Source organism: Pseudomassariella vexata (genome assembly GCF_002105095.1).
Source record: "Pseudomassariella vexata strain CBS 129021 chromosome Unknown BCR38scaffold_20, whole genome shotgun sequence".
In the NCBI taxonomy this organism is placed as follows: Eukaryota; Fungi; Ascomycota; class Sordariomycetes; order Amphisphaeriales; family Pseudomassariaceae; genus Pseudomassariella; species Pseudomassariella vexata.
The window spans coordinates 478391-502063 of record NW_024467975.1 but is presented as its reverse complement, the minus strand read 5'-3'; the positions used below and the strand labels follow the sequence as shown (position 1 = coordinate 502063).

At 51.0% G+C, this 23673-nt stretch overlaps 9 protein-coding genes across 9 annotated transcripts; 3 read left to right on the top strand and 6 right to left on the bottom strand.

Moving 5' to 3' along the window:
* Nucleotides 1-504: 504 nt before the first annotated feature.
* Nucleotides 505-1068, bottom strand: BCR38DRAFT_450070 (uncharacterized protein). Its single transcript, XM_040861342.1, has one exon. It carries the CDS (start codon nucleotides 1049-1051, stop codon nucleotides 770-772), a length of 282 nt encoding a protein of 93 aa, XP_040710623.1. The 5' UTR covers nucleotides 1052-1068; the 3' UTR covers nucleotides 505-769.
* Nucleotides 1069-1090: 22 nt separating this feature from the next.
* Nucleotides 1091-2353, top strand: BCR38DRAFT_450069 (uncharacterized protein). The gene is made up of 3 exons (XM_040861341.1): nucleotides 1091-1624; nucleotides 1679-1827; nucleotides 1880-2353. The coding sequence occupies exons 1-3, from the start codon at nucleotides 1107-1109 to the stop codon at nucleotides 2020-2022; spliced, it is 810 nt and encodes a 269-aa protein (XP_040710622.1). The 5' UTR covers nucleotides 1091-1106; the 3' UTR covers nucleotides 2023-2353.
* Nucleotides 2354-3529: 1176 nt separating this feature from the next.
* BCR38DRAFT_490236 (uncharacterized protein) lies at nucleotides 3530-4015 on the top strand (the record flags this gene model as incomplete). The annotated part of the gene is made up of 1 exon (XM_040864496.1): nucleotides 3530-4015. One exon carries the CDS (start codon nucleotides 3530-3532, stop codon nucleotides 4013-4015), a length of 486 nt encoding a protein of 161 aa, XP_040710621.1.
* Nucleotides 4016-6232: 2217 nt separating this feature from the next.
* On the bottom strand, nucleotides 6233-7978 carry BCR38DRAFT_355054 (monosaccharide transporter; the record flags this gene model as incomplete). The annotated part of the gene is made up of 3 exons (XM_040856924.1): nucleotides 6233-7376; nucleotides 7442-7728; nucleotides 7793-7978. The coding sequence occupies 3 exons, from the start codon at nucleotides 7976-7978 to the stop codon at nucleotides 6233-6235; spliced, it is 1617 nt and encodes a 538-aa protein (XP_040710620.1).
* A 2483-nt stretch (nucleotides 7979-10461) lies between these two features.
* BCR38DRAFT_110569 (uncharacterized protein) lies at nucleotides 10462-11435 on the top strand. Its single transcript, XM_040853373.1, has 3 exons — nucleotides 10462-10694; nucleotides 10847-11254; nucleotides 11401-11435. Exons 1-2 carry the CDS (start codon nucleotides 10611-10613, stop codon nucleotides 11195-11197), a joined length of 435 nt encoding a protein of 144 aa, XP_040710619.1. The 5' UTR covers nucleotides 10462-10610; the 3' UTR covers nucleotides 11198-11254; nucleotides 11401-11435.
* A 92-nt stretch (nucleotides 11436-11527) lies between these two features.
* BCR38DRAFT_354830 (major facilitator superfamily transporter) lies at nucleotides 11528-13459 on the bottom strand (the record flags this gene model as incomplete). Its single annotated transcript, XM_040856906.1, has 5 exons — nucleotides 11528-12616; nucleotides 12678-12782; nucleotides 12847-12889; nucleotides 12949-13231; nucleotides 13300-13459. 5 exons carry the CDS (start codon nucleotides 13457-13459, stop codon nucleotides 11528-11530), a joined length of 1680 nt encoding a protein of 559 aa, XP_040710618.1.
* A 1436-nt stretch (nucleotides 13460-14895) lies between these two features.
* BCR38DRAFT_355048 (uncharacterized protein) lies at nucleotides 14896-16430 on the bottom strand (the record flags this gene model as incomplete). The annotated part of the gene is made up of 2 exons (XM_040856923.1): nucleotides 14896-16112; nucleotides 16277-16430. The coding sequence occupies 2 exons, from the start codon at nucleotides 16428-16430 to the stop codon at nucleotides 14896-14898; spliced, it is 1371 nt and encodes a 456-aa protein (XP_040710617.1).
* Nucleotides 16431-16548: 118 nt separating this feature from the next.
* BCR38DRAFT_110446 (uncharacterized protein) lies at nucleotides 16549-17488 on the bottom strand. Its single transcript, XM_040853372.1, has 5 exons — nucleotides 17312-17488; nucleotides 17012-17178; nucleotides 16847-16920; nucleotides 16743-16782; nucleotides 16549-16691 (listed from the first exon to the last, which is right to left on the bottom strand). Exons 1-5 carry the CDS (start codon nucleotides 17405-17407, stop codon nucleotides 16667-16669), a joined length of 402 nt encoding a protein of 133 aa, XP_040710616.1. The 5' UTR covers nucleotides 17408-17488; the 3' UTR covers nucleotides 16549-16666.
* Nucleotides 17489-19330: 1842 nt separating this feature from the next.
* On the bottom strand, nucleotides 19331-21425 carry BCR38DRAFT_490232 (acyl transferase/acyl hydrolase/lysophospholipase; the record flags this gene model as incomplete). The annotated part of the gene is made up of 3 exons (XM_040864495.1): nucleotides 19331-20633; nucleotides 20688-21255; nucleotides 21356-21425. The coding sequence occupies 3 exons, from the start codon at nucleotides 21423-21425 to the stop codon at nucleotides 19331-19333; spliced, it is 1941 nt and encodes a 646-aa protein (XP_040710615.1).
* Between the last annotated feature and the right edge of the window lie 2248 nt (nucleotides 21426-23673).

The following is a 23673-nucleotide window of genomic DNA, read 5'->3' as shown; positions in this document are numbered from 1 at the left end:
TCAATTCTCGATTTTTTTCACGAAGCTTGTGTATTCTGGCTCAGTAGCTGGGAAACTGAAGGGGTCCAGAAAATTACGGGATTCTCCCATTATAGCGCTGTGTTGCCCAACGATACGATTAGGTAGACTACTCACATGCCCAGGCTCTAAAGAGCATGTAAACGACCCTGCGATCCGGAAAACGACGTCCTATAACCTATTTTATAGATCCCACTCTAGGTCGAACTAAATCACATGCAGAGTTTTGACAAAGGTCGACAACGAGCTCAATAGAAGTTCTGTCAGGGCGGCATACTGAATACCAAATTACACATTTGAACTACAGAGATGCAGGTGGCCCTCGGAGCTTAGTATTAGTTTGATATGGCAAAAGAAAAGAAGAAAAGTCCAAATAGTGGCTTGTTCAAATCTGCTACTTTCAAACTTGTCATAATAACCTAGCTCGGGTAGCTCCTAACAAAGAGGGTCTGTAACGCTTTTCAACTTGACCAACATATATTTTCTTCCTGCTTTGCCACCTATCTAAATGTACCCAACCAGTGTGTATGCTTTGCTATCCAATGTGCTGACCATTTTGCAATCACACCAGACTTATCATCCAATTGGGACATCTCCAGCCTCCCGAGATCACCTTCAATCAACTTGCCAAACTTAACAAACTCACGTTCGGCTCACCGATCTGTGATTCAGGCCATCCCGAAGCTCACAAAATATAAATATTGGGCATCAAACCTCCGATCTTTCCGCTATCTTGTCCTTAAATCATTCCTCAAGCCATTGCGCCTTTCTTTCCATTGTAGATATGTCCCCAACTCCCATCTACTCCTGGCAACGCTTCCACTAGCAGTGCGTCTCCCAGCAAATCAGCTTCCGGCAGCATGTCTTCAGACAGTGCAACTTTAGTCAATACGCCTCCCGCTAGCACGGCTCCTGGAACCGCAATGGGTAGTGTAGCGCCTCCCGCCAACGCGCCTTCTGGAACCGCAATCCCTAGTAATACAGCTTCCGCAACGGGTAGTCTTGCGCCTCCCGCGTGCACTCCGGGCTCCATACCACCCGCCAACGTGCCTTCTGGAACCGCAATTCCTAGTAATACAGCTTCCGCAATGGGTATTCTTGCGCCTCCCGCGTGCGCTCCGGGCTCCATACCTCCCGCCAACGTGCCTTCTGGAACCTCAATTCCTGGTAATCCAGCTTCCGCAATGGGTAGTCTTGCGCCTCCCGCGTGCGCTCCGGGCTCCATACCTCCCGCCAACTTGCCTTCTGGAACCGCAATTCCTGGTAATCCAGCTTCCGCAATGGGTAACGCTGTGCCTCCCGCGCTAGCTCTCAGCCCTACAGCTCCCATTTCAACCGTAGCAGGTACGACTGGAGCTGGAACTGGAGCTGCAGCTGCTACTATAGCACCTGTCGCCAGCGTTGGTGCCAGTCACCCAGTCAGCATTGGTGCGCCACAAACAGGTCCTAGTGGTGCTCAGATCAATATCCAGGGGCCACACCAACAGGCTGGATCAGCTGGTCACCCTAATCAGCCGCCGAGCCTTCCCAATGCACCTCCTGCAATCGCCCACAACGGACCCGATACTAGCGCCAATCACCCTGGGGTCACTGTAATCTACCAGCAGTATGTGAATAGACCGCTCTACTTATGAAACCCCTACTGACATGAATACTGCAGACCCATACCACCGCCCATCGTGCTGGGCCAGCCAGCATTTCCAATGGCCCACGCCGCCGTTCCCGTCAGTCAGGGACCGTACCTCCTAATGAACCCTCAGCCTACGCCACCAATGGTTCCTCCTCCACCTCCCGGTGCTCTGAGTTGCTGTACGTGAACTTGCAACATGTTTTGAAATGGGACATCGCTGACGTTTAGCAGGCCAGCCAATCCGTTCTCCGTTCTATATTGGCACGTCGCATCACCTGACGAATCCCCCAATGCATGTTTGTTCGCATCCAATTGGAGGTTATCCTCAGGTGTATGTGATACCTGGAAGCTGCGTGGCTGTCCATCGCTGGTGAGACCGTGGCAAAACATCGACCATCCAGAAACATGGCCCAATGCCAAGGCAATTAGTAGGATAAGCAACAGCGAAATTGTATTGAAGACAACGGGGTCAAAGAAAACGTTCAGAGAATATCCTTCTATTGGCGAGAAGTATTTGGTACAGTTTTTGCAAGAATTCGACATGAAGATGCGATGAGCGCAGGTCCGGTTCTACTCGGCTGCTTTAAGGCGTTTGCTCTCAAGAAACCTAGATAGACAAAGGTTTAATATTATGCAGTTTCGACACTTGGTGCTATTTGCATCCTCTTCACTCGTGAAAGCATCTGACATGAAGTTAAATTTAAGGGAGACTTAGAAAGGTTGGCCTCAGTGGTTGCATTTTACCCCGTACCCACAAATGTAAGGCAGTAGTAGGCCCGCCTTCACCTAAAGAGGCGTCAACAAACCCCTCTACATTCAATGTTCAATATCAATTTTATAAGTTAAATGCTAAGGGCTCTAGACCTTTCATATACAGGAACCAAAAGCATGAATGGCATGAGGTGTTTGATATTCAGCTCAATAAATAAGACGCTGCTCATGCTAAGAGCGCGGATGGATACATGTCAAGGCAAGCAGCAAGGGCCGTGGCGCAGTTCGTTTGGTGATAGCGGCTTCTTCCTATTTTTTTTGGCAGCTTTTCATAATGGACGTGCAATCGTTTCTGATCTCATACGAAATCGTGCGCTGCAGAGTGGTCAATTATGACACAGACTTCAGTGGCCAGTTTGTGTCATCCGGTATATTTATAATTGAATATGGACAGGGATGGGGCAGTTCTCTCTGTGAGACCAATCAAACATCGGCAACTCAAGGATCACAATGCATGCGAATGCCCAAGTTTCGGGATATATCAACACTATAACGAAAATATTCCTTATGCAGGGCCAGGGGCTCATAATGATGTTCAGCTGTCAGGAATGAAGGTGCCGTGCTGCGAGCAGGAGAACACTAGGTCGACAAGTCGACACATATTTGGCCAACACATCAGCCTCACCCAGCTCCTTCACAGAAGGGCTCAAAACACCAATTGCTAGTTCCCAGAAAAGGAATATTAAGCCGGCTTTTAATTACAGAAACGCAGTGTCGCAACGTGCAGACATGGCCACTCTATTCCACAACGCCCGACAGCGCTTGCATGCAGGCAAAGGAGGCAGTAAAAACATCGACCAACAAGTTGAAGAGGCGTTACAATCAGACAACTATTTTGGTCATGAAAGCAAACCACCACCAATACAGTGAAACGGAAAACTCAAAGCACGACGGCGATATATCACCGCCCTTGCCGCCCCGTCCAAAACAGGCGGCACGAGCAGACGACAGCAAGTCCCACGACAACGACAACTCCAGTGACGATGAGGGAGAGCTTTGGGCTCCCTTGCCCCCGCGTCTAAGGCAGCCCATGGATGCTAGTATCGTCCAAGCCGGCCTAGCCATGATCGAGCAATCACGTCTCCTCCCCAACGCCCAACTAACGGGCCCATGGACACGGCGTCCAGCACGCCGCGCACCCTCGAACTCAAACCCAGTGGGCATACGATGGTGTCCATGACCCCAGCGGAGTGGCCGCTCCTGACCATCACCTTTGCGGCGCCCCCAGTCACAGGCAACGGCGAACGGCACCTGGAGTTGAAGGGGCAGACCATCAAGTGTAAGAGGAAGTCTGAGAGCACAGCAAGGCTGGATAAAGTGAAGTGGGAGAGGAAGGGGATGAAGGGGATGAAGCTCGTAGATAAGGATAAGGCCATTGTGGCTGAGTTTGGGACCGTGGGGAATGGAAATAGGAGTAGAGGGTGCAGGGCACTTAGATGTGCTCAACGAAGGGGTTACGGAGATGCAGTTGGAGGAGATTGTGGTTACATGTTTGGTAAAGAGATAGAGGATGAGGAGGGATGGAGAGTGGTTGGAGGATGGGACGTGGGAGGTGTTCATGAGTTCGTTGGGCTTGTCGGGTATACCGGAGCTTAAGCGATAAGGGGTACAGAAAAATGAAAAGGAAGGCTTGGTGAAATTCCTGTATAGTAGTACATGAGGATATGATTGAACTGAAATTTGATTTATACCCCTTGGTCAAATTGAATTGGCCACGCACGGGAGTCTCGTTGACATGACAAGAAGTGAACAGGCTCAAAATGATTCAATTAAACTTCGAAACTATCGTATTGTCGCTCTGACGTCGTTTCCTATAAGTCGTCTCAATCTGTTTCGGTGTTGTATGACGGTATATTTTGGGACTGTTCAGGGATATACTCGTCAAGCCTGACAGCGACTCTTGACCTCAAGTGTAGGAATAAGGTCGAAGACGTCGATTTTTACGGGCAGCTATTGTTCACTGAACAGTGCGTTGAAATGTCAAGTGCGTGGCTGACGAGTAGGTGTGGATATAAGCATAGACTGAAGCTGGGTAGGTGAACGGTGCAGATCTTGAAAGGCTCAAAACGGTAGATTCAAGTGTTTATACATATATTTCGATACAAAGGTGTCTATTGAATTGCTGATGCGCCAGGAGTTGGTTCACCCATCTTATCTTTATCTTGTTATGTCAACCGAATCATTTCTCTGAACACTGATTATACAAGATGCAATAGTAGAAGGCCACTGGTTAATACACATACATTGAATGAAAATTGGTTAAAGCATCGGGATAGAGTTTTACTCCAAGACTACTTGATGCGCCACGAAGGAAACTTAGCGACCTATCTCTTCGAGATGACTCGATAATTATAATACAAACTAACAATCTCGATGCATTTTTGGTAACAGGGCTCTACAAGAATCGATAAATTTCTACTATGTATAATAACCTTAATCTAGGTCGCATTATAATAGAATTTGTGGGAAGTCGTGGCCTCAGGTACGGAGGGGTACGAGGCAGGCAGGCAGGCAGGCGTTGTAGTATTTAGGGATCCCTCAGGGCCAACTCGGGATTGGTCCCTCACACACCCTCATAGTACCAATACAGCCCCTAATACTGAGATTCCGACAGAATAAAGTAAATCGTAATAACCAACATAATGTAGTAAATTAGTAAAGGCGGGATATTCCCTACTTTAGGAGAGTCTAACCCACTAGCTACACTAGCAACTCGCTTTCGGCCTAGAGCACAACTGTGGCGCTCAATCCCATAGTTATAGTATGCCAAAGTAGCTAATTCAGGTGTAAAATCGTACCGCTTGGACATAACTATACTGAAATTTTTAATATGTACCAAGATTATTACGCTACTTTGAAAAGGTGGTTCGCTCGGGTTAGGAGCTTGAGCTACCGAGTAGAACCATGGATACCCCGAATATTCTTCCCTGTATTAAAACTGGAGATCACTCCGGCACTAGACAACTAGAGCCCCTTTCCTGCCAGTTTCCCTTTACCCATCCAGGACTCAATCTCCGAAGCCAGGATATGTTCGAAGTTCATGGAATCCCGTATTCGGTGCTCAGGCGGGTACCGATCAATAGACTCCAACCAGAGTAGTTTTGCAGTCCCAGTTGCCGGGTTGGACCAATCCGGAGGGTCCAGTATTGCACAACATTGTCATACTCGATGTGTAAACAGGAAGAAAATTAAATCATCGGCGAAAGCATGGTAAGAACCGTCCTGCATGTAAAACCCCCCCTCGTTTTTGGCGTTTCTCCAATGTCATCACCATATATATCAGCCATGGCCAAATATCGATAGTAGTAAATTTGCGACGGTTCCAAAACTATAGCAGATTAATAAGACAATCCAACTGCGACACTCGCCTTCTAAACGATGGGGTGTGTTTCAATCAGGGAAAGACAAATCTTGTGGCATCAACTAGCACTGAACCTTCGAGTAAGTAACATCTGGCTGGAGCCGAAGCTCTCATAAATTTGACGTTCTGCAAATATTTACCAGACTGGCCAAGCGCTACTTGACCTGATCAGAACAGCTTGACTTGCACTTGTTGTTCCAGAGCTCAAGTGTGCCTGCGGATTCTCAATTCTCGATTATTACGTAGCTTTATTGCTCTTGTTTCATTAACTTCTTCTATACCTGATTCAGGCTGTGTCCAATGCCTGTTTTCATCAGATCATGGAACCAATGCTAATACTCATAATGCAGAAAACAGGGTATATCATCTCCTCTCCGCAATCCCCAAAAAACATTTGTATGGATATATATTATAGCCATGCCGTCCGTAATCATTCCTCGCAGGCTGTACATCTAATCACGCTCAACCTTCTCATCGTGCTCGGCGGCAACCTTGAAACCCATTTGAGAAGCAAAGGTCGTGGTTGGGACCCATTTGGCCGATGTGCGCGGGGTGGTCTCCTCGAGCATCTTGTCGACCTGTTCAAGAGTAAGACCCTTGGTTTCCGGGACGAGGAAGTAGGCGTAGACGAGGCAGCAGCAGCACAGGGAACCCCAGACCCAGAAGACCTTGGCACCGAGATTGGCCTTGTCGGGATTAACCATGTAGGGGGTAATAACAGCAATGATACAGTTCCATAGCCAGTTGCTGGCCGTGGACAATCCAACACCGCGGGAGCGGATGGGCAGACTGTAGATCTCGCCGATGAGAACCCAGGCGCCGGGACCCCAGGTGGAGGCGAAGAAGAAGATGTAGATGCAGATGAAGGCGATCATGGCCTTGGTTGCGGTGGCATCCCCAGGTTTGACGGTGCCGATGATGGCGACGATGAATTGGCAGACGACCATTCCCATGGCGCCATAGATAAGCAGAGCTCGGCGACCGAATCTCTCAATGGTCCAGAAGGAGATGGGAGTCGACAGCACGTTCACAAGGGTGGTGATCAAGGAGATCAAGAACGCGTTCTCAATGGTTCCAAGGTCCTGGAAGAACGTGGTACCGAAGTAGAAGACGAAGTTGACACCAGTCCACTGCTGCATCATCTGCAGCGACGTGCCAAGGATGGTACGGCGGAGGTTGGAGTTACCCTGGAACAGCGATCCACGGAAGCAGTTCATCCAGCTGTCGAAGTAGCCGCTCTGGGGGATGACCGACATCTCGTACTCGTGGTTGGCAATAATCTCGGCTAGCTCGTTCTGGATGTAATCAGATTCGATAGCCTGGCCACGCAGGCGCGAGAGCACACCGGCAGCCTTGTCGAGCGAACCCTTCTTGACGAAGAAACGGGGGGACTCGGGGAGGAAGAAGAGACCGGCTGCCAGAATACCGGCCCAGAGGATCTGGAGGGCAATGGGGATTCGGTAGGAGCCACTGTCGGTACGGTTTTGGGTGCCGTAGTCGACGCAGGAGGCCAGGAGAAGACCAATAGTGACACAAAATTGGTAGCCAGAAACAATAGCACCGCGAATCTTCTTGGGTGCAATCTCAGACATGTATCTGATAGTATATTAGTCGACTGTGCCCTTGCTTGGCTGGAGCGACAATAGAGGGGAGAAACTCACAAGATGAGAATGGCAGACACGAAACCGACACCGAAACCAGCGACAAGACGACCAGCAACGATGAGACCCAGACCAGCCGAGGCGGTCTGGAGAGCAACACCAATGAGGAAGATGAAGCATCCAGCAATGACTGTTGCGCGACGCCCAAACCAGTCGGCAAGGTCACCAGCGATAATGGCACCGAAGAATGTACCAGCAGAGAGGATGGAAGTGATCAAGGACTTCTTCCAGGCTTGTAGGGCGGTGGCTTCGGGGCCCTCGATCATCTGGATGAAGTACTGCATGCCCTGTAGAGAAATGTGATAAGTACAACCAACAAGACCTTGGTAGGGGCCATGGGGTTCAACTTACCATGACACCAGAGATGTAACCGGAATCATAACCGAAAAAGATACCACCAAAGGCGGCAAAGGCGCACATGAGGTAGGCCTTCAAGGTAACGGGGGCTTCGACGCGATTCACATCGTTGGTGGCGTGGATGGGAGGGGCCTTGACACTGGCCGGGGCCACACCCGTCTCAACATCGGGTACACCCATCTTGGCTGGGGAGTGGGTTGAAGGAAGCAAAGTATGCTTTTCGTAGTCTTGAAATGTTGCCAACTGGTGTTGACTGCAAATCGGCCGGGGAGACTCGGGCTCCAAATTGCAGTGAGGACGACTATGGACAAGTAGAACTGGACACAGAGTAGGACCAAGAGAAGGCGTGGTTGCACGGGACTGCAGGTGTCTTTATACCTCCCTACCTTACTCATGAATCTTGCAAGGTATGCCGCACTTCCAAGGACCCAAGCCAGAGAATCCCGGGCCACGATCCCGTCCGAAGCTCGCAGCCCATTTGCACCTGCTCCCGAGGTGGTGTCGAGCGTGTCCGGCTTCCCTAGCCGGTCCAGGTCGTGTCGTCGTCGTGTCGTGTGCTATGCTTGTGCGTAGCAATTCTGCATTCGGCTCTCTGTATCATTGAATTTGCCCCACAAATTGACACAGATCCACCTCCACGTCCCTTCCGTCCCCAGAGCACATGACTCTGCCCAGCTTCATCGGCCTCCAGATAATCCCCGGGGACCAAGGGTGGGCCAGGTCAAACATGGGGCGCATCTCCAGAAGGGGTGAATACCCCCATGCGTCGACCCCGAGACGAGCAAAAATGGGTCACGAGAAGTGCTGACCTCATGTTGAGTGTAGCATGATGGAGAAGATGGAGTTCGTAAACCGGAGAGCCATCTCGGTGCACTCGGCGCCATTGTGGAGCACCGGCATGACCGTCGGTCGTTTTTGAGGAGACTCGACCAGAGATAACAAGTCAGATTGGGGAAACCATATTTGCGGCTCCGCTGCAAGTGTTTTTGATTGGCGAATCGTCCATTAGCAGGCGTAAGATTGGGCAACTGTGATGGATTGAGGTTTCGAAAAACCACTATCCAGGCCCGCTTATAAGAGTTGGGGCATCGTTCTCCTGGGGGGTCTCTGGGGGGTCTCCAGGGCTGTCCAGGACCTGACAGAGCCTAGAAGAAGCCAAAACTCGCTAGAAGTTGCGGTGGGCTTCTGGGGAGATTTCTTGGAAAATTCTTTCCCCGGCCGGAAGCCGTTGCCTAGCCGAGCAACAGTCGCGCAATGATACAGTAGCAACATATCATGCGATTGACCAAGCTCTCGTCTGCGAACCATTGTGTCGCAAGCAGCCAGAAATCTCGGCCATGGTCACGATGCTATCGACAATTTCCAATTGCTCATTTTACGATGGTTCATCCTTGTCGGCCCCGGGGTTTGTCAGCGACGCCACGCCTAAACCAGGGTTACGCATGAACCGTTCCCTTTCGCTGGAATTCGTCTGTTGTTTTCAGACTCCATCTGGCAAGGAATATTCTGCTACATTTTCATAGGACTTATTGTGTTCGCGTCAACTTCGGAAGGGATATATTGTATACAGCCAAACAACTGCAAATCCCCAGTCAAATGCATTTATCACTGAAACAGAAATTGACGACGTGACGTCAAGCACATTGGCGTTCGGCCCTTTGTTTCCTGGCGGACTGCTGAAACAAGAAGTCGGGAGACTAGAAAGCTGGCTAGGTGGAGAGCCAGCAGCTTCATTCATGGTTTCCACCCAGACTGCGAGGTTTTTGGTTCAGATTGATGAACCACCAAAATGCAGCCCTACTTGGCCGCTGCAGTTTGAAAACAAACCCTTCTCCCTCCCTTCCCCCCAAACAAAGAAGCGATGGTGCACTGCTATTTTCAGCTATCAAGCTCTGATGAAAAGATGCGGCCGATTTTGGGTCGGCTAACGTCAATTTAAACGGATGACCGTTACGGGTCGGGTAGAGTTGATTTGATACTTGGTACCGTTATAATACCGTTCCCTGTCCAAAATGGCTTACCACGATCCCAGGTTCCAGCAAATGATTAAAGTTCACTGAAGCACTTCCCCGCAAATGGCACGACACAGTGACAACGTGTCAGTCGAATGTGGGATGGAAATGGAGATGTGAGAACCGGCGTACCGGCGATAAAAGTGTTGCCCCGACCATGCGGAGGACTGGCCGCGAGGTTAACAGTCCGCTAGGCCTTACTCCGGCGTTGCTCCCACCGCTGCGCGATTGAGCCCCAGCTATCAATGTTGGCGCTATCGCTTGTATGATGGAGACTCCCTATCACACGCCAAAGCGAATGACGACGCCCTACAAAAGCGAATGAAATCTATTCGAACGGGGCTGATCGGGGTCGAGAAGGAAGCCGCCTACGAGATGCGATGCTCTACAGAATGGGACAATAGACTGCATGCGGAGGCGAATAGCCCATCACCGGAGCTATTCAGAGGCGCCCCGCCCGACAAAAAGGACGCGAATCCTTGGCCCCGGGCCCTTTGGTAATCGGCCCTTTCCCCAATGACGGGGCTCACTTCCCACTTCTCGACCGGGTTATCCGGCACATTGCACTAACGCTAAGCGCCGACGCAAACTCCAGATTCTCCGCGAATTCCCAACTTCCCCAACTGCTATTTACATTCAAGATTGGGTTAGGTGGAACGCTTTGCGAATGCGGAGAAGGGCCGATGAGATAACGCGACCTTCAACCACATTGTTTGAAGGCGCTCAACGGTCGATAACAAGGTCTGGAGGGAATCCGGTGTTAAATTGTAAGCCGTGGCTGCATTTTGTCGCTGGCCGTTATGTATGCCTTCCTTCCAGTCGTTGGCCTGACCAGGATGTCAGTGGCATGTTGTTCACTGCGAATCTACCTGCGACGACAAGTTGTAAGTGTCGCCGGGGTTGACACCGAAATAACAGCGCTGCAAGTTCACACTCGATTTGGAAGCATCTCAAATGTGGAAGACGGCGTGGCATATTCATACAGGCTCTGGCTGGTTCCTCGGGTTTGTGTTGAGATACTGACTTGTCCGAATAGAAATCCAAGTTGATCTTCACACCCGGAAGTGGAAGACTATTGATTCTTGACATCGTTCCCTTCGGCGGTCCCTGTTATTTCAGGGGAAGAACAAAAGATAAGATGCACTTCGTGCTGGCCACCCTGCAGTCATTGAGCCATGCGAACTTGATCCGTCCTACTCCCATCGGACAAGTGTTCGTTTTTCACATCGTGGTATTTGCGAACACAATGAACGTGCCCAAGGCGAGTCTCACGGCATCCATACAGGGGCATGGACGCGGCAAGTCTCTGTTAAGTGGTATTCACATGGGCAACTCGTCCGTTGACATTGACCACTTCCGGCCACGTACTCAGTTTCCTAGGGAGTAGTAGCAGCGATGTTGGAGAAACAGTTTGACAGGCTATGTGAGAATTCCAACGTGGCCGGTAAGGATAGTGATGTGAAGAAACAACCTAACCTAGAGTTCTGTCATCTCTCTGCCTGGACAAAGTAGCACAGCGTGGTGGAGAGACAGAGACAGCATGGCATTCGTTCTGAAATGGGAACACACCATTGACATTCTATACACCAGGTACCCGTGCTATGCAAGCATAAGAAATTATGGAAAGAGATACGTCTACTTCTCCCACTCAGACTACAATGTGCGTGAACCTGAGCCACGGACACATCCCCTGTACACACCGTCATTCCTACAACATCTATACCGAAGGGGTCTTTTCTGCACTCTCGGACCCCTTCGGCGCCTCTGGCTTCTTGAAGGGAAGTGCTTCAAACTTCATGCAGCAGGCTGCAATGAAGCAGATGGCGCTGGCAGCGAGGGTGATATAAAAGCATCGCAATATGGTTTTGGTGATGGCATCGACAACCAGAACCAACACCTCGGGATGCCCACCCCTCAGTATGGGCGAGTCTGCTCCTGCCAGCAGCTCCCGGACGTCGTGGCTCGAGTACCCAAATCCGTCCAGGGCCGACTCGACAAGGATGTACCCGACGTTCTGGTATATGGTGCCGGCAATCGACAGCGCGATAGCAGTGCCTCCCAGCGCCGCCATGTTGACAAGCGCCATGGCGTCGAGCCGCTCGTGGGGCTCGAGGACCATGGTCGAGACGGGGGCCGCGAGCTGCCAAAGGAGACCCACGCCCGCACCGATAAGGGCTTCCAAGCCCAAGACCTTGGCCTCGGAGCTATGGGCGGTGATTGTCTGCTCTACCCCGGCACCGACGAGGATGAGGATCCCGCCTACCACGTAGAAGGGCATGTAGTATTTGACAGCTGGGAGCAGGCCGCCAGAGAAAAAGGTCATAACGATGAAGACGCAGACGAAGGGTAGCAGCCGCACAGCGGCGGCGAGGGGGCCGTAGCCGCGCGTGAAGGCGAAGTAGATGGGCGTGTAGTAGAGGTTTACGCCATAGCAGACGGCGTTGCAGGTTGAGCACACGAAGGTCAGTACCACGACGCGGCTCTTGCGCAGGATGGACACGGGGAAAATGCGCCGCTCGGGGGTGGTGAAAAGGCAGAGGGTCTGCTGTGCGACGTATGCGGCGAAGACGACACCTAGCAAAACCCAGACCGCGATAGTAGAACCTGAATTCCAGGCCCAGGTCGGCCCAGAGAAGATACAGCTCAGGCCGAGGAGGATGAAGGTGCCTATGTGCAGGACGCACCCGATCCAGTCGAATTCTTTCAGGTTGGTCAGGGCGGACTTGCGCGAGGGGACGCGGTAGGATGGGTAGAAAAATATGCAGAGTGAGACCAGGGCTGTCAGGGGCAGGACAATGTAAAATGCCTGCATCAGTTAATCAACCCTCCACGCTTTTCAACTCTTACATCCAGGACGGTCAACTTACCCATCTCCATGTTGTGTGCTCATTATCGGCGAAAGCGCCGCCGATGATGGGGCCTGTGATGAGACCGACTGCGAAAAAGGCACCCAAAACCGCCTGCGCCAAACCCTGAGAGACTCGGGGTTAGTCATTCCACTTTCACCATGGTGGAACCTCTGGGTAATGACCTTACCAGCTCGTGGGGGTATGCGAATACCACATTGTAAGTCAAAGCGCTAAATCGAGTATCAGCATTGCTGTTTTCACTAGCGAATAAGAAAACCCGAGATCTCACATTTGGTACATAGGTGCTCCGCCGAGTGCTAACAAAGCCCGGCCAACAATAACAGCTTGCACGTTAGGCGCTGCACCACTCAGGGCCGACCCCGCCATGACGAGGAGACAAGATACCAAACAGAGCGTCCTCAGCTCGCAGATACCCGTCAGTTTCCGCGCCAACGGGATGGTGGCCATGTTGACGACTGAGTATGCCAGGCTGATCCATGGGAGCAGCTCGATGTGGCCGAAGGCTTTGTAGATGAGAATTTGTACATTGGCGACGTTGCTAACGTCGTATCCTGAGATTCGGTACCAGTGTCAGCCAACTGTCATGCTGAGCGACAATAGTGAGAAAGGGACGACTTACCGTTTACCAGCGACATGATACCGTTTCCTAATATGATAATCTGCCATTGCCATTTTGGCATCCCTTCTCGCGGGTGTCGTGCTTCTTCTTGGCGTAGGACATCGGCGCCGATTCCGTGGATGGATGCAGTCTCTTCCGGGGACTTGGAGATGACGGACATGGAGGCACTCGATGGCTCTTTTGCGGGCTCCTCGAGATGCGCCATTGTGGTCGACATTGTGATTATCCGAGAAGGTGTTTCTTGTCTCTGGATTTACGGCCGTGCAAGCAGATTGGACGACCAGCTCGGGTGCTAGGCTTCTATAGAAACATTCCTCGACAGCAAATTTTCTTGTCCACATCTTTCCGTCTCTCGCATGTCGTTGACGACAAGGAAACCAGCATGTAATATATGCTCAGCGGCTTCCCGACTGAAGAGACGCAGCAAAAAGAAAACTCCAAAAGTTTCCACCAACTGTAGCAGTTCTAGCCTGGGCATCGTCCCAAATCGGCAATGATCAGGCGCCAACGCAAATAAATTGCTATTTTAATCCTGTCAATTTTAGTAGCCACCATGTCGGGATCTTGCGATGCACGCATTGGTTGGATTCACGCCTTATCACGGCAGGCAAGCTGTTTATTCCTAGCCCCTAACTCGTATGCAGTGGCCTGTTAACGTAGCACTTTCATGTTGTATCACTTCGACATTGGAAAGTATTTGTATTCTTGTAAAACTCGTTTAATCGTCCCACCCGCTTCCAAGTTGGATGTCGATGTTGATAGAGTGCGATATGTCCCTAATTGCCTGACAGCTTGGCTAACTTCGACACAGGGTTCCGCATGAGATCGAGCCAGAACAGCCTCCAACCTATATGATTCCCTCCTGTGACAGCCAATTCAGGCGTGGTTATTTCAAAGCTTATCTCTTGATGCGTGTCTTGCTCGCTTAGTAAAATGCCGTACACATATACACACTAGAGTGCTAGTGCCCAAGAGGCTCTATTCTCAAGGACAGATCGGCTGGTATTGTAATTTATTGGACGTCATCAGCCCTAAAATCTTACCACCTTATGACTCAGTTCAGAGAGCGTCCAACTCGGGCCTAATGCAATCGACGCAAACTACTGCCGATGAGAGTAAACTCAATCGACCAGGTAGAATCATGCGCGGGAAATCCCCAGAGTGTACGCGGGCTTTTCGGGGGATCCATTGTCTTCTCATATACAGTTGATCCTTTCTGCCCACGCGTTATAGCAAATCATGAAGTAACCCGGAGCGCAGACTTTCGGACAGAGCCTATAGGAAATAAATCTCCGATAAAATAAGGCATAGTAACAAGCACCATGTACGTAGTCGTTCAACTGTGAATAACTCCCAAAGTACGAAAAAACCAACATTTCGTTTTCTTATAGAGATCCCATCATGACCCAACTCCCCTTGAGGTTGGTCCTGAGCATGCGACCAGTGCCGTCCCAGGTTGACCAGTGTGGAACGCTGGAAAGGAGGACTCTTTCCCCCCTAAACAGCTTTCCACTTCAACACCCGTGACCCCTCCTCCTCACACCTTCATTCCCACTCTGAACTCCACCCAAATCCTTTCCTTTCTCCTTCTCATTATTATTCCCGCCCCTCATTCAACCAAGCCTGCAACCTCATAGCCCCCCTCAACGCATTACTACTAGCATGCCAATTCTCGATCCCCAAATTCAGCCCCGCAACGCTCAGCATAGACTTGACGAACCTGCCGTGAGGTGTATCTCTGGCCGGGGGGGTGATGGCCACCTCGATCCAGAGGAAAATTCCGAGCATGGACTTCCACGTGGCCAGGGGAACCCGCCACACAGTCTTCCAGAGCTCGTACAACTTTTGCAGGGAGCACGACTCGCTGAAGGGTTTGCGGGCGATGATGGCAGAGGTGTAGATAAGGGCTGCGAGACGGATGGACTGGTATAGGTAATCGGGCTGGGGACAATAAGGGGGTTTGTCGAAGCTATTCGGTTGGAAGTCAGAACGTGCTTGTTGGGTCGACTGGGTGCTGTTTTGAGATGTGTTGGAACTTGCAGATAAGTCAGGGGTTGACGAGGAGCTCGATCTAGTTGACTCGGGAGAATCAGGGGGCAAGGCTGCGATGCGGCCATGTATCCACTGCGCCGTGGATCGAAGCTTCTTGTTTTCTTGGGAAGAAACATCTTTCTGGAGTGCGACGATGGTGGCAATCAAGAAGCGTATATCGTCGAGTATAGAAGCGGTGGTTGGGTGCAGCTTGTAAGCATCCGCGCAACTTGCGAAAGTATCAATGGATGGAAGGAGCGGCGTATTGTGAGCAATCTTGAACGGCCCCGGATTTGTATCAGAGAATTCAAATTCCGCGCCATTATGAAGGTAAGGCGGTTCTTCGAATGTTATCGCGATGCAGAAATCGGTCATAATCACCATCTTACTGAGTAGCCCATTCAAGCCAAGGTTCCGAAATCCACCGCGGAGCTTGATCATCTGTCGCATTCCTTCCAGGTGCGCGCGTAAATCATGGGTGTCTCCCCAATACCACTCGTCTGCGATCAATTGGGCAACCCCTGCAATGGCCTCGTCGCCTGTTGCAAACCGTTCAGAGCGTAGGAGGTCATTCAGTAAGCGGATTGCCGAACCCTTGATCCACATGGTGATTGTTTTATCCAGATGATTTGTTTCACTCAGCAAACAGGCTGCAGTGTATATAGAAACGCGCGCCAGGAGTGGGCTTTGTAGACAAAAGGGCAGGTAGTATTTATGGAATGGTGCGTTGAAGTCAGGATCGCCATCTAGCGAAGACTTGAATCGAGATATAACTTTGACGTCTGTTAGATATCGGCTGAGTTAGCAGTGGGCTACAGACTTCCTAAGCTGGATGCTGGAACGAGAACCAAGTCCTGATGCCCTCCCGCCAAAGTAGCCACGAGCACGTATGCTTGCTGGCGTATCAACGGACCGATAATGGCATACAGAAAACACCACCACTTACATATCTGAAGTAGTTCGGAATTCAACGGCGTTGGCTCAAGCGGTAGAGTGTGTAAAAGCTCGAGGGGGCTAGCCAAGGCGTGCAAGTTGCTGCTAGCACCCACAGCCTCGTTCCAGTCGAAATCTACGTGGGTAATATTGGCGTCCCAAGACATGATATATCGGTTCAGTATATTGTTGGTATACTGGAACAGCGTGACTGCCTCATGGAGGGACTCCGAATGTGTCGTGCAGCCAGGCTCGCAATCGGGGAGGCTACTGTGATTTATCGTTCCCCAGTGGGCATTCGGTTTTCCTGAAGTCGCAGATCCCGGAAATTGTATGACTACATCGACGCCAGACCAGACAACTAGCCCACCGGCGTTTTCGTGGTATTTCGCCCATGCTGGGATTAAATCTGGAAGCGGTTGGAGTGGCTGATTGAGGCTCAGAACTTCCTGCTCGTCATGGTATGGCTGGTGACTTACGACGAATGTCGAGGGGTTAGGAATAGGTTCATCTTTGTGCCTTGCGGTTATCAGTATCAGCAGCACTACACAATCACTACACTATTGGGGATGTCACAACATACCTATTTTCCTTGTATTCACATGACGGTGGTGGAAATCGTCGAGCACAGTTGCTACACGGATGCCCTTTGTTACACTTGGGTTGATCAGTAAGAATAACGACAAGAGAAGCGAAAATGATGAAGCACTAAAGCAATTTAGAATATAGGATCGTATCAACTGTATACACTTCTACGCGTGCTGGTCGGCTGTTGGACAGGAGCCAGGTTGTCTTCTCTGGGATCAAATCAGAGACCTTCGCGATTGCAGCTGTTTCGTGCCAAAGTTGAGCGACGACGGGCCAATGGATCCTGTTGTACTTAGACCTTTTGAAGCATGTGGAGCCGTAACATACCTATTCAACTGCTGGTGTTAGTGGTCATCTCGTGCAAAGGGAAACAGCTAATGGCTTGAGGGGAAAGACCGCTCAATGGACAGTCCAGCGCCCCTGTAACATATCAAGACTGCGAGTTTCGAGGGGTACTTGCCTTTTGTTTACGTCTACGACATTCCGAGCACGATGTGGAAATTCTCTCCGCCCGAGAACGCTTCAGCAGATGTAGCGGTAGCGGTACCGGCAGCATTTTTCTTTTGGGGCTTTGATCGAAATTTTGGAATCGTGGCCCACAAGGATCGCCAGATTTAACAATGGTATACCATGTACTATATAGAGGAGCTGGATCATCCCGAGTCCCGGCTCAGTGGCTGGTTGCCTACGAAGGTACATATACATTGTCGGGAACCGACTGAATGGGGAAAGGCTGGACTATCGGTGAAAGGAAAGGACCGTTAGGCGGACATCTGAACGCCACGAAGCCCTCGTCGAGATTTGACTGCCCTGTACGGGTACGGCAACCAAACTAGTGTAACACGGGGAAGACAGCGGAGATTCCGAATGCGATCGATCGAACCACCTGGTTAGAGTGAACGTTTGTTTATATCAACAGACTGCGTCCTCCAAGGACTTGTCTATCTCGTTGACTTGAATCATATCTATTCCAGCACCTAAATATTCGGTTTATTCAAGAGAAGGTGGGGCGGTGCATTATTAGCTTTGAGGCACACAGGCAGCCTTGATGGTTGTTGCTAGGGAGATGCCCGCCATTAATAGCCCCAAGCAATCCTTAAGAGACGTTATATATGGCATGGCACCAACGCTCCAGTACGAACGCTGAAGTGCCCAGTATGGTACTGGTCGGGACAATAAATCGAAGCGTAGTTCCGCATGCCGTCTCCATACCCAATAACTCACCTCCGCTGCTCCAGAATTGCCGTGCCCCATATTCCCTATCCCACCCCCGTTGACCGAATTCCAACACTCAGTTGCCGAGCGTGGACACGATAACGGGTTCATCCGCACATGCCGACTCGCGATATGGTGGCTTGGATAGGTGCGCCCACGGACAAGAAAAGGGTGGACATGTAGACCTCAGCTCCAGGGCTGCGACAGCGGAACTTTCCAGCAGAAGAGGCAAAATGAACTGATGTGTCATTCGACGTGTGCCATGATTTGCTCACCGGGCGGATGCGTGCCTGTCGATTTCAGGCCGTCACAGTATGCCCCAGACTACACTCGCTCTTGCAAATGCAAGACAAGACCGGCAGGTAGCAGAAAGGCAGCGGGCATCGAATAAGCGCAAAAACCAAAAAGAAAAAAAAAGAAGAAAAAAACCAGACGATACCAACAATCGCAAGCTCCGATTCAACTACACCGTCCTTCTCCGCGTTTGCCACACCCACCATACAACTGAGTAGGGCTAAAGATTTCAAGACATCCATACGTGCATGCGTCTGCAGCAGCTCCGGTAAACACAAGTGTCTGGGACAGCAGGCCATGTAGGAGATCCGGTCACGTAGTAGTTAAAGGAGACGATTGTGAAGTGGTTCTGCCAAACTGGCGAGGTCGTTGGTATTTAATTTTGGCTACAAGTGATTGATTGGCGAGAAGACGCGCGATGACGTGAGATGGGTCCAGACTCGCCCCGTCGCACCAGGCGAAAGCCCAGTAGGCTTGGGAGTGCAACTGACCTCACTACTGAGGAGATCTACTGAAGTTCTAAATACGCTATTAGCGCTACTTCAGTATCGGAGCAGTGTTTTATTTTCATTATTTATTTATTTTCTTGTCTGCCCTTGTTTATAGATCCATCGTGTCGAATTGTGTAAACAAGGTGGTGGCTTGACCATGCTTTGGCCAAAGCTACCATGAAAAGACTTCAATATCACAGTATGAGACGTAGCACTGAAAATTCCAAGACACAACCAGCTGCGGAAAGCGGGTTCAGTGTGGCATTGAAATACGTCAATCGATTCTTCTCCCGTATTTGGTATCAACAGGCCGTTGTGCCTTCGTACAGAAAACACCAGCATCATAAACTCAAGTTGCGTGAATGGTATCCTCAAATGTCAAAACCCCCGTACGCCAGTGCCTTTTCCTTCGCACGAATTTCAATGATTGCCCTCTTTGGGAGATGGATCCTCGCAAATGAGTAGACCCTAATGTGCCCCTATCGTCCCCTAGGTTTCCCTGACCAATTGACCGCGGGGGGCGGCGCGTCGTCATCCAGCGGGTACGGGGGAGGCTGCGAGCCAGTCGTACCTGGACGGCGCCCAGCCTGGTTTTCAAGAAGAGGCGTCTTCGGCGGCAGTGGCGGTGGCTCTATCCTATGGATTCTTGGTTGCAGTTTTGCCGCTACCTGTTGGTTCTGTTTCCGGGGCAACTCATCCGAGCCTGTTATGAAGATTTTGTCTGCTCCCGATGCAGTGCGGTACTGCGCTGGGGTTGGGGCATTGACGACGAAACGGTCTGGCTCGTCAGGAAGAGGCTTCTCAGCAACTGAACTAAGAGGCGCTTGGGAAGAAGGCTTATGGAACAAGGGTTTGGCTGGTGGCGGGCCCGGAGATGCGCCGCCGGTTGCCGGGCGAGAGCGTTCACCGGAGCTGCGTGGCGATGGTGTATTTGGTCCTTGCCCAGCATTCGAGCCCGGTAGGGAAAGCCGGTCTGTGCCCGAATCGTACGACTGCCGGCTGGGCGGCGTGTTATGCATCGGGAACATGGGGGGGAAATCTCCCGGAAGCTCTACTGCGAGGGGAGAAGAGATGGAGTTCAACGGCGCCGATGAGACAATTTCGGGGACGTTGCTCATCTTGTCGTACCGCAGTTTCGCCCTGTGGATCTTGGCCAGCTTTGTAGATGACTCTTGGATCATCCTCTGTTCATCGGGTCTGGACATGTATCTCCGCGTGCCGGTGCTGATCTCGGAGAGTCGGTGCCACTCGTTCATACCAAATTCGCCGACACCCATCTCCACGTTCAACCGATAGTAGTTTTCGACGTTGACACCGCGCCTCATCAGATATTCTTTCTTCATCTCCTCATGGATCTTCTCGCATCCCTCGATCTTTAGGACAATTTTCTTCCTCCCTTCTTCCACGTGGTAGGGCATAAAATGTTTCATGATCTCCTCCTGCGAAGATGGGCCTGCACTTTTCGGTCGCTTTCCAGTTCCGATACTGATGAACACGCCGACTTCCCGGCCCGGCCATTCGTTCACCGTGGCTTCGTCGAGCGCTTCCGGCGCCGGGTTGAAAGACCCAGCTCCATCGTCAAGGAATAGTGACTGACCGATCTTGATGGGCTTGAAAGCTAGTTCAATAGCGGACGTTGCTCTACCCGCTTCCCAAACGGTGCAGTCGTATTCTGGTGCCGGCTCCTTCCTTGAATCGTACGAGCGCAACATGGCAGGCGGTGACAGTCCACGACCGGTCTTGCGGTCTACCGGGGTGCCTTTGTATACGGCTGTGACGGCCCTGCAACATTATCAGCAAGTGGTCGTTTGAGTGAGCGCAAGAGGGATTCCTCACGTTTTGGTCCTGTTCTCTCGCGAGTCGTATAGCTTCGCGTCCGGGTCTCCGTAGCCAGCGCGGAAAACCGGCCGCGCCATTTGGGCCGTTGGGCTTCGCGCACTGAAGCTCACCACACTGGCGTTGCTCTGATGCCGCCTAACACTCCCCGAGGCGCCTGATCTTGCGGTTGCCGATAGCGGGCTGACAACGCTTGACGGGCTGCCGTCGTTGCCTTCCTGCTCGTCGACAGTGTGTTCCCTAACAGCCTCCTTGATGGCCTGCTCCAACATCGAAGCCTTGAACAGGGTATGCCGGAACGGTATTCCGGCAAAGGTTTTGTCTGTCTCGAACACCATCCGCGTCATGCGAACGTACAGCTCCTTGCACTGCTCCAAATCCAGCCTCAGGCGCCCGAGCATCAGCGCGATCAAGCCGCCCGTGCCGGTGCCAACTATTAAATCGAAGTGGTCGCATGGCTTCGGAATTTCGGCGCGTCGCGGAGCTTTGCCTTCGATTTCTACATAAGTTCTGTGCATCAATTCCTGGAGGATGATGATCATCGAGTAGCCGCGAACGCCCCCACCATCTGTGCCCCGCCATACAGGTCAGTTCATAGTTCTGTCACCAGGGTCTGCGAGGTCTGTGACGAAAGTCTGCGACAATGGTCTGTGCCTGCGGATGCTCACCTAGCGATAGTATCCGGAGAGGTGGGCCTTTGGTCGTGTCCTTTCTCTTCAGGGTCCCGTCGTTTTCCATTTTGCGTAGGTTGGCCAAAGCTAGTGTTTGGCGAAAAAGAAGAAGACGAAGATAAATAAAGGTAGGTGGGAGGAAGATGACCTTCCAGAACCGGCGCAGATTAGAGTAATAGAAAGACTCCGCTTGTGACGAAGGTATCGGCAGCCAGCTGCTGGGTTCCTGACTTGCTGGGGTCTAGCGCACGGAGTTTACGAAAGACGTAACCGCTGGGCGCTGACAAGTTGCTGGTAAGAAACGCCACAAGTGGAGTTCGTCAAGTCGTCTCTCGCCGACTTTTCGGCCCGTCCGTGGAAGTGAATGGGCAATCAGAAAGAAACGCTGGTAAGATGACTGAGGTGATGAATGATGGGAATTAGTCCTCAGTGGCCGTATCGCGGCAACAGATCATTGAATAGGGTTGTTGCATGTTTGTTATTGTTCAAAGTTTCACCAGTCTCCCAGCATAATCCCGCCATTAAGCTTGAAGGATCCCCCATGAGTGACACGAACTCCAAACTGTAGCGTATACAACCCCTGTTGCACATGGTATTTGATGGTTTTTGCATCGCAGCTTGCTTGTTGCGGCTGTGTCTAGCAGTCACAGTTGCAATTCTGCAGCCTGGGGCAGCGAGTTTTAGGCTGAGGTATTCGGGTATGGAACTGAGAACGCCATTGTCGAGATTTTCTCACCACCCACTACACCTGTCAACTGATTCCGCCGAGCTACTTCAAGATGATCTCAAATGAAGAAACAAAAAGCTTCTAAAATTAATCAGACCATTATGCACTGAGATCGCCCTGGAAAAAGAGGCAGCCGATGTGTCCGTATCCGTACTCCGTATTAACCAGGGAGAATCTCGAAGAGCTTTCGAGTTGCATACTCTAGGTTTCCCAGCAATGCCACTGGCTCGGCGTCCTCGTTCTACTTCGCTGCTCAATTGCTTGATTGGGTAGCACGGATTGCTTTACGGACAAGATCGCTGCGGGCCGTTGTGGCTGTGCGTTGTTTTGGGACTTGGCAGGCCATAGAAACGATTGCAGCTGATGAACAAAACAGGGTCGCCACCTGTTCGAGTGGTAGGGCTCATAGTTTTCGTCCAATGACGACACGACAGCACGTTCCAATACAGGTAAGCACCAACTTTTCGACACGCTCCACACCACTACTGGCTGTGGCGTAGTCTGTCTGACATTGTTCAACAAATGACTCCATGAGCAGACCAAGGCAGAGGAATTACGGAGACAAGGGACGAGCTATTGCTGGAGGCCTGTAGCGCAGTGTACTTTATGCAAGGAAAGGAAATCTCGATGTTTTCTAGAACAAGTTAATTCGCCGACGGAGCCAATCGCAAAGACGTATTCGTATGTCCGAAGGTCCGTATTCGCCAACCTGGGCAATCGTTGCTTTGTGCTGCTCAGTGGAGTGTGCATTTACTAACGGCATGAGGATAACACCCATCCCCTGTATGGTGTAATTGAGTCAAATGTATCTGCTATGGTCATCTAGCGATACCTTGTTCTCGATATGTGAAAGAGTACTGGAAATGTTCAGTGTAGAATGCAGAGGCCGAGCGGCGCCTTCTTCGGCTGACATACTATCTCATCAATCTTCTACTATTTCTGCATTCTATAATATCAGTTCATCACATTCAATACTAATGCAAATAATACGACGGAAAGCCACGCTCGTCCACGTATACCGATTGGCCCTACTTGACTCGAGTGTTCAAACTCCATACGTACACCATCCATGTCCGCAAAACCTCCATATATAAACATGGCCGCCAGCAGATGGTACCTCGTTCTCTCTTGAATCCGTCAGTCGGCTTTGATACCTTGCCCCAGATGCATTGTAAAGTCCACATTTGCAGTGCTGTCGATATCCTGTCGTAGTGTATCAAGTCCGACTTGCCGCCATTGGATATTCTGAATCGCCGTGCCCTTGAAATATCCGGCCATACAATTATCAAATACATCTAGCGGCAGAGTTCGTTCTATCGATCAAGGCGAGGATGATTCCGCAACCCCCTCATACGTTTGCGTGATGAGGGGGCATATCCGTCATGGACAGCCCAAAACATGCCTCGCAGCTTCATGAACTTCTTCATCGGCCAAGTTCCCCATTTCTGTGCCATTATATTTTGCTATGCTCTTCACCGAGCGGTCAAATCGCATGGAATGTTCCCACCTCTATCGCTCTGCGGTCCTGTACCACACAGTTAACTAGATAGTAGATGATAAAACCAAGGCATGACATAAGCGGAATTTT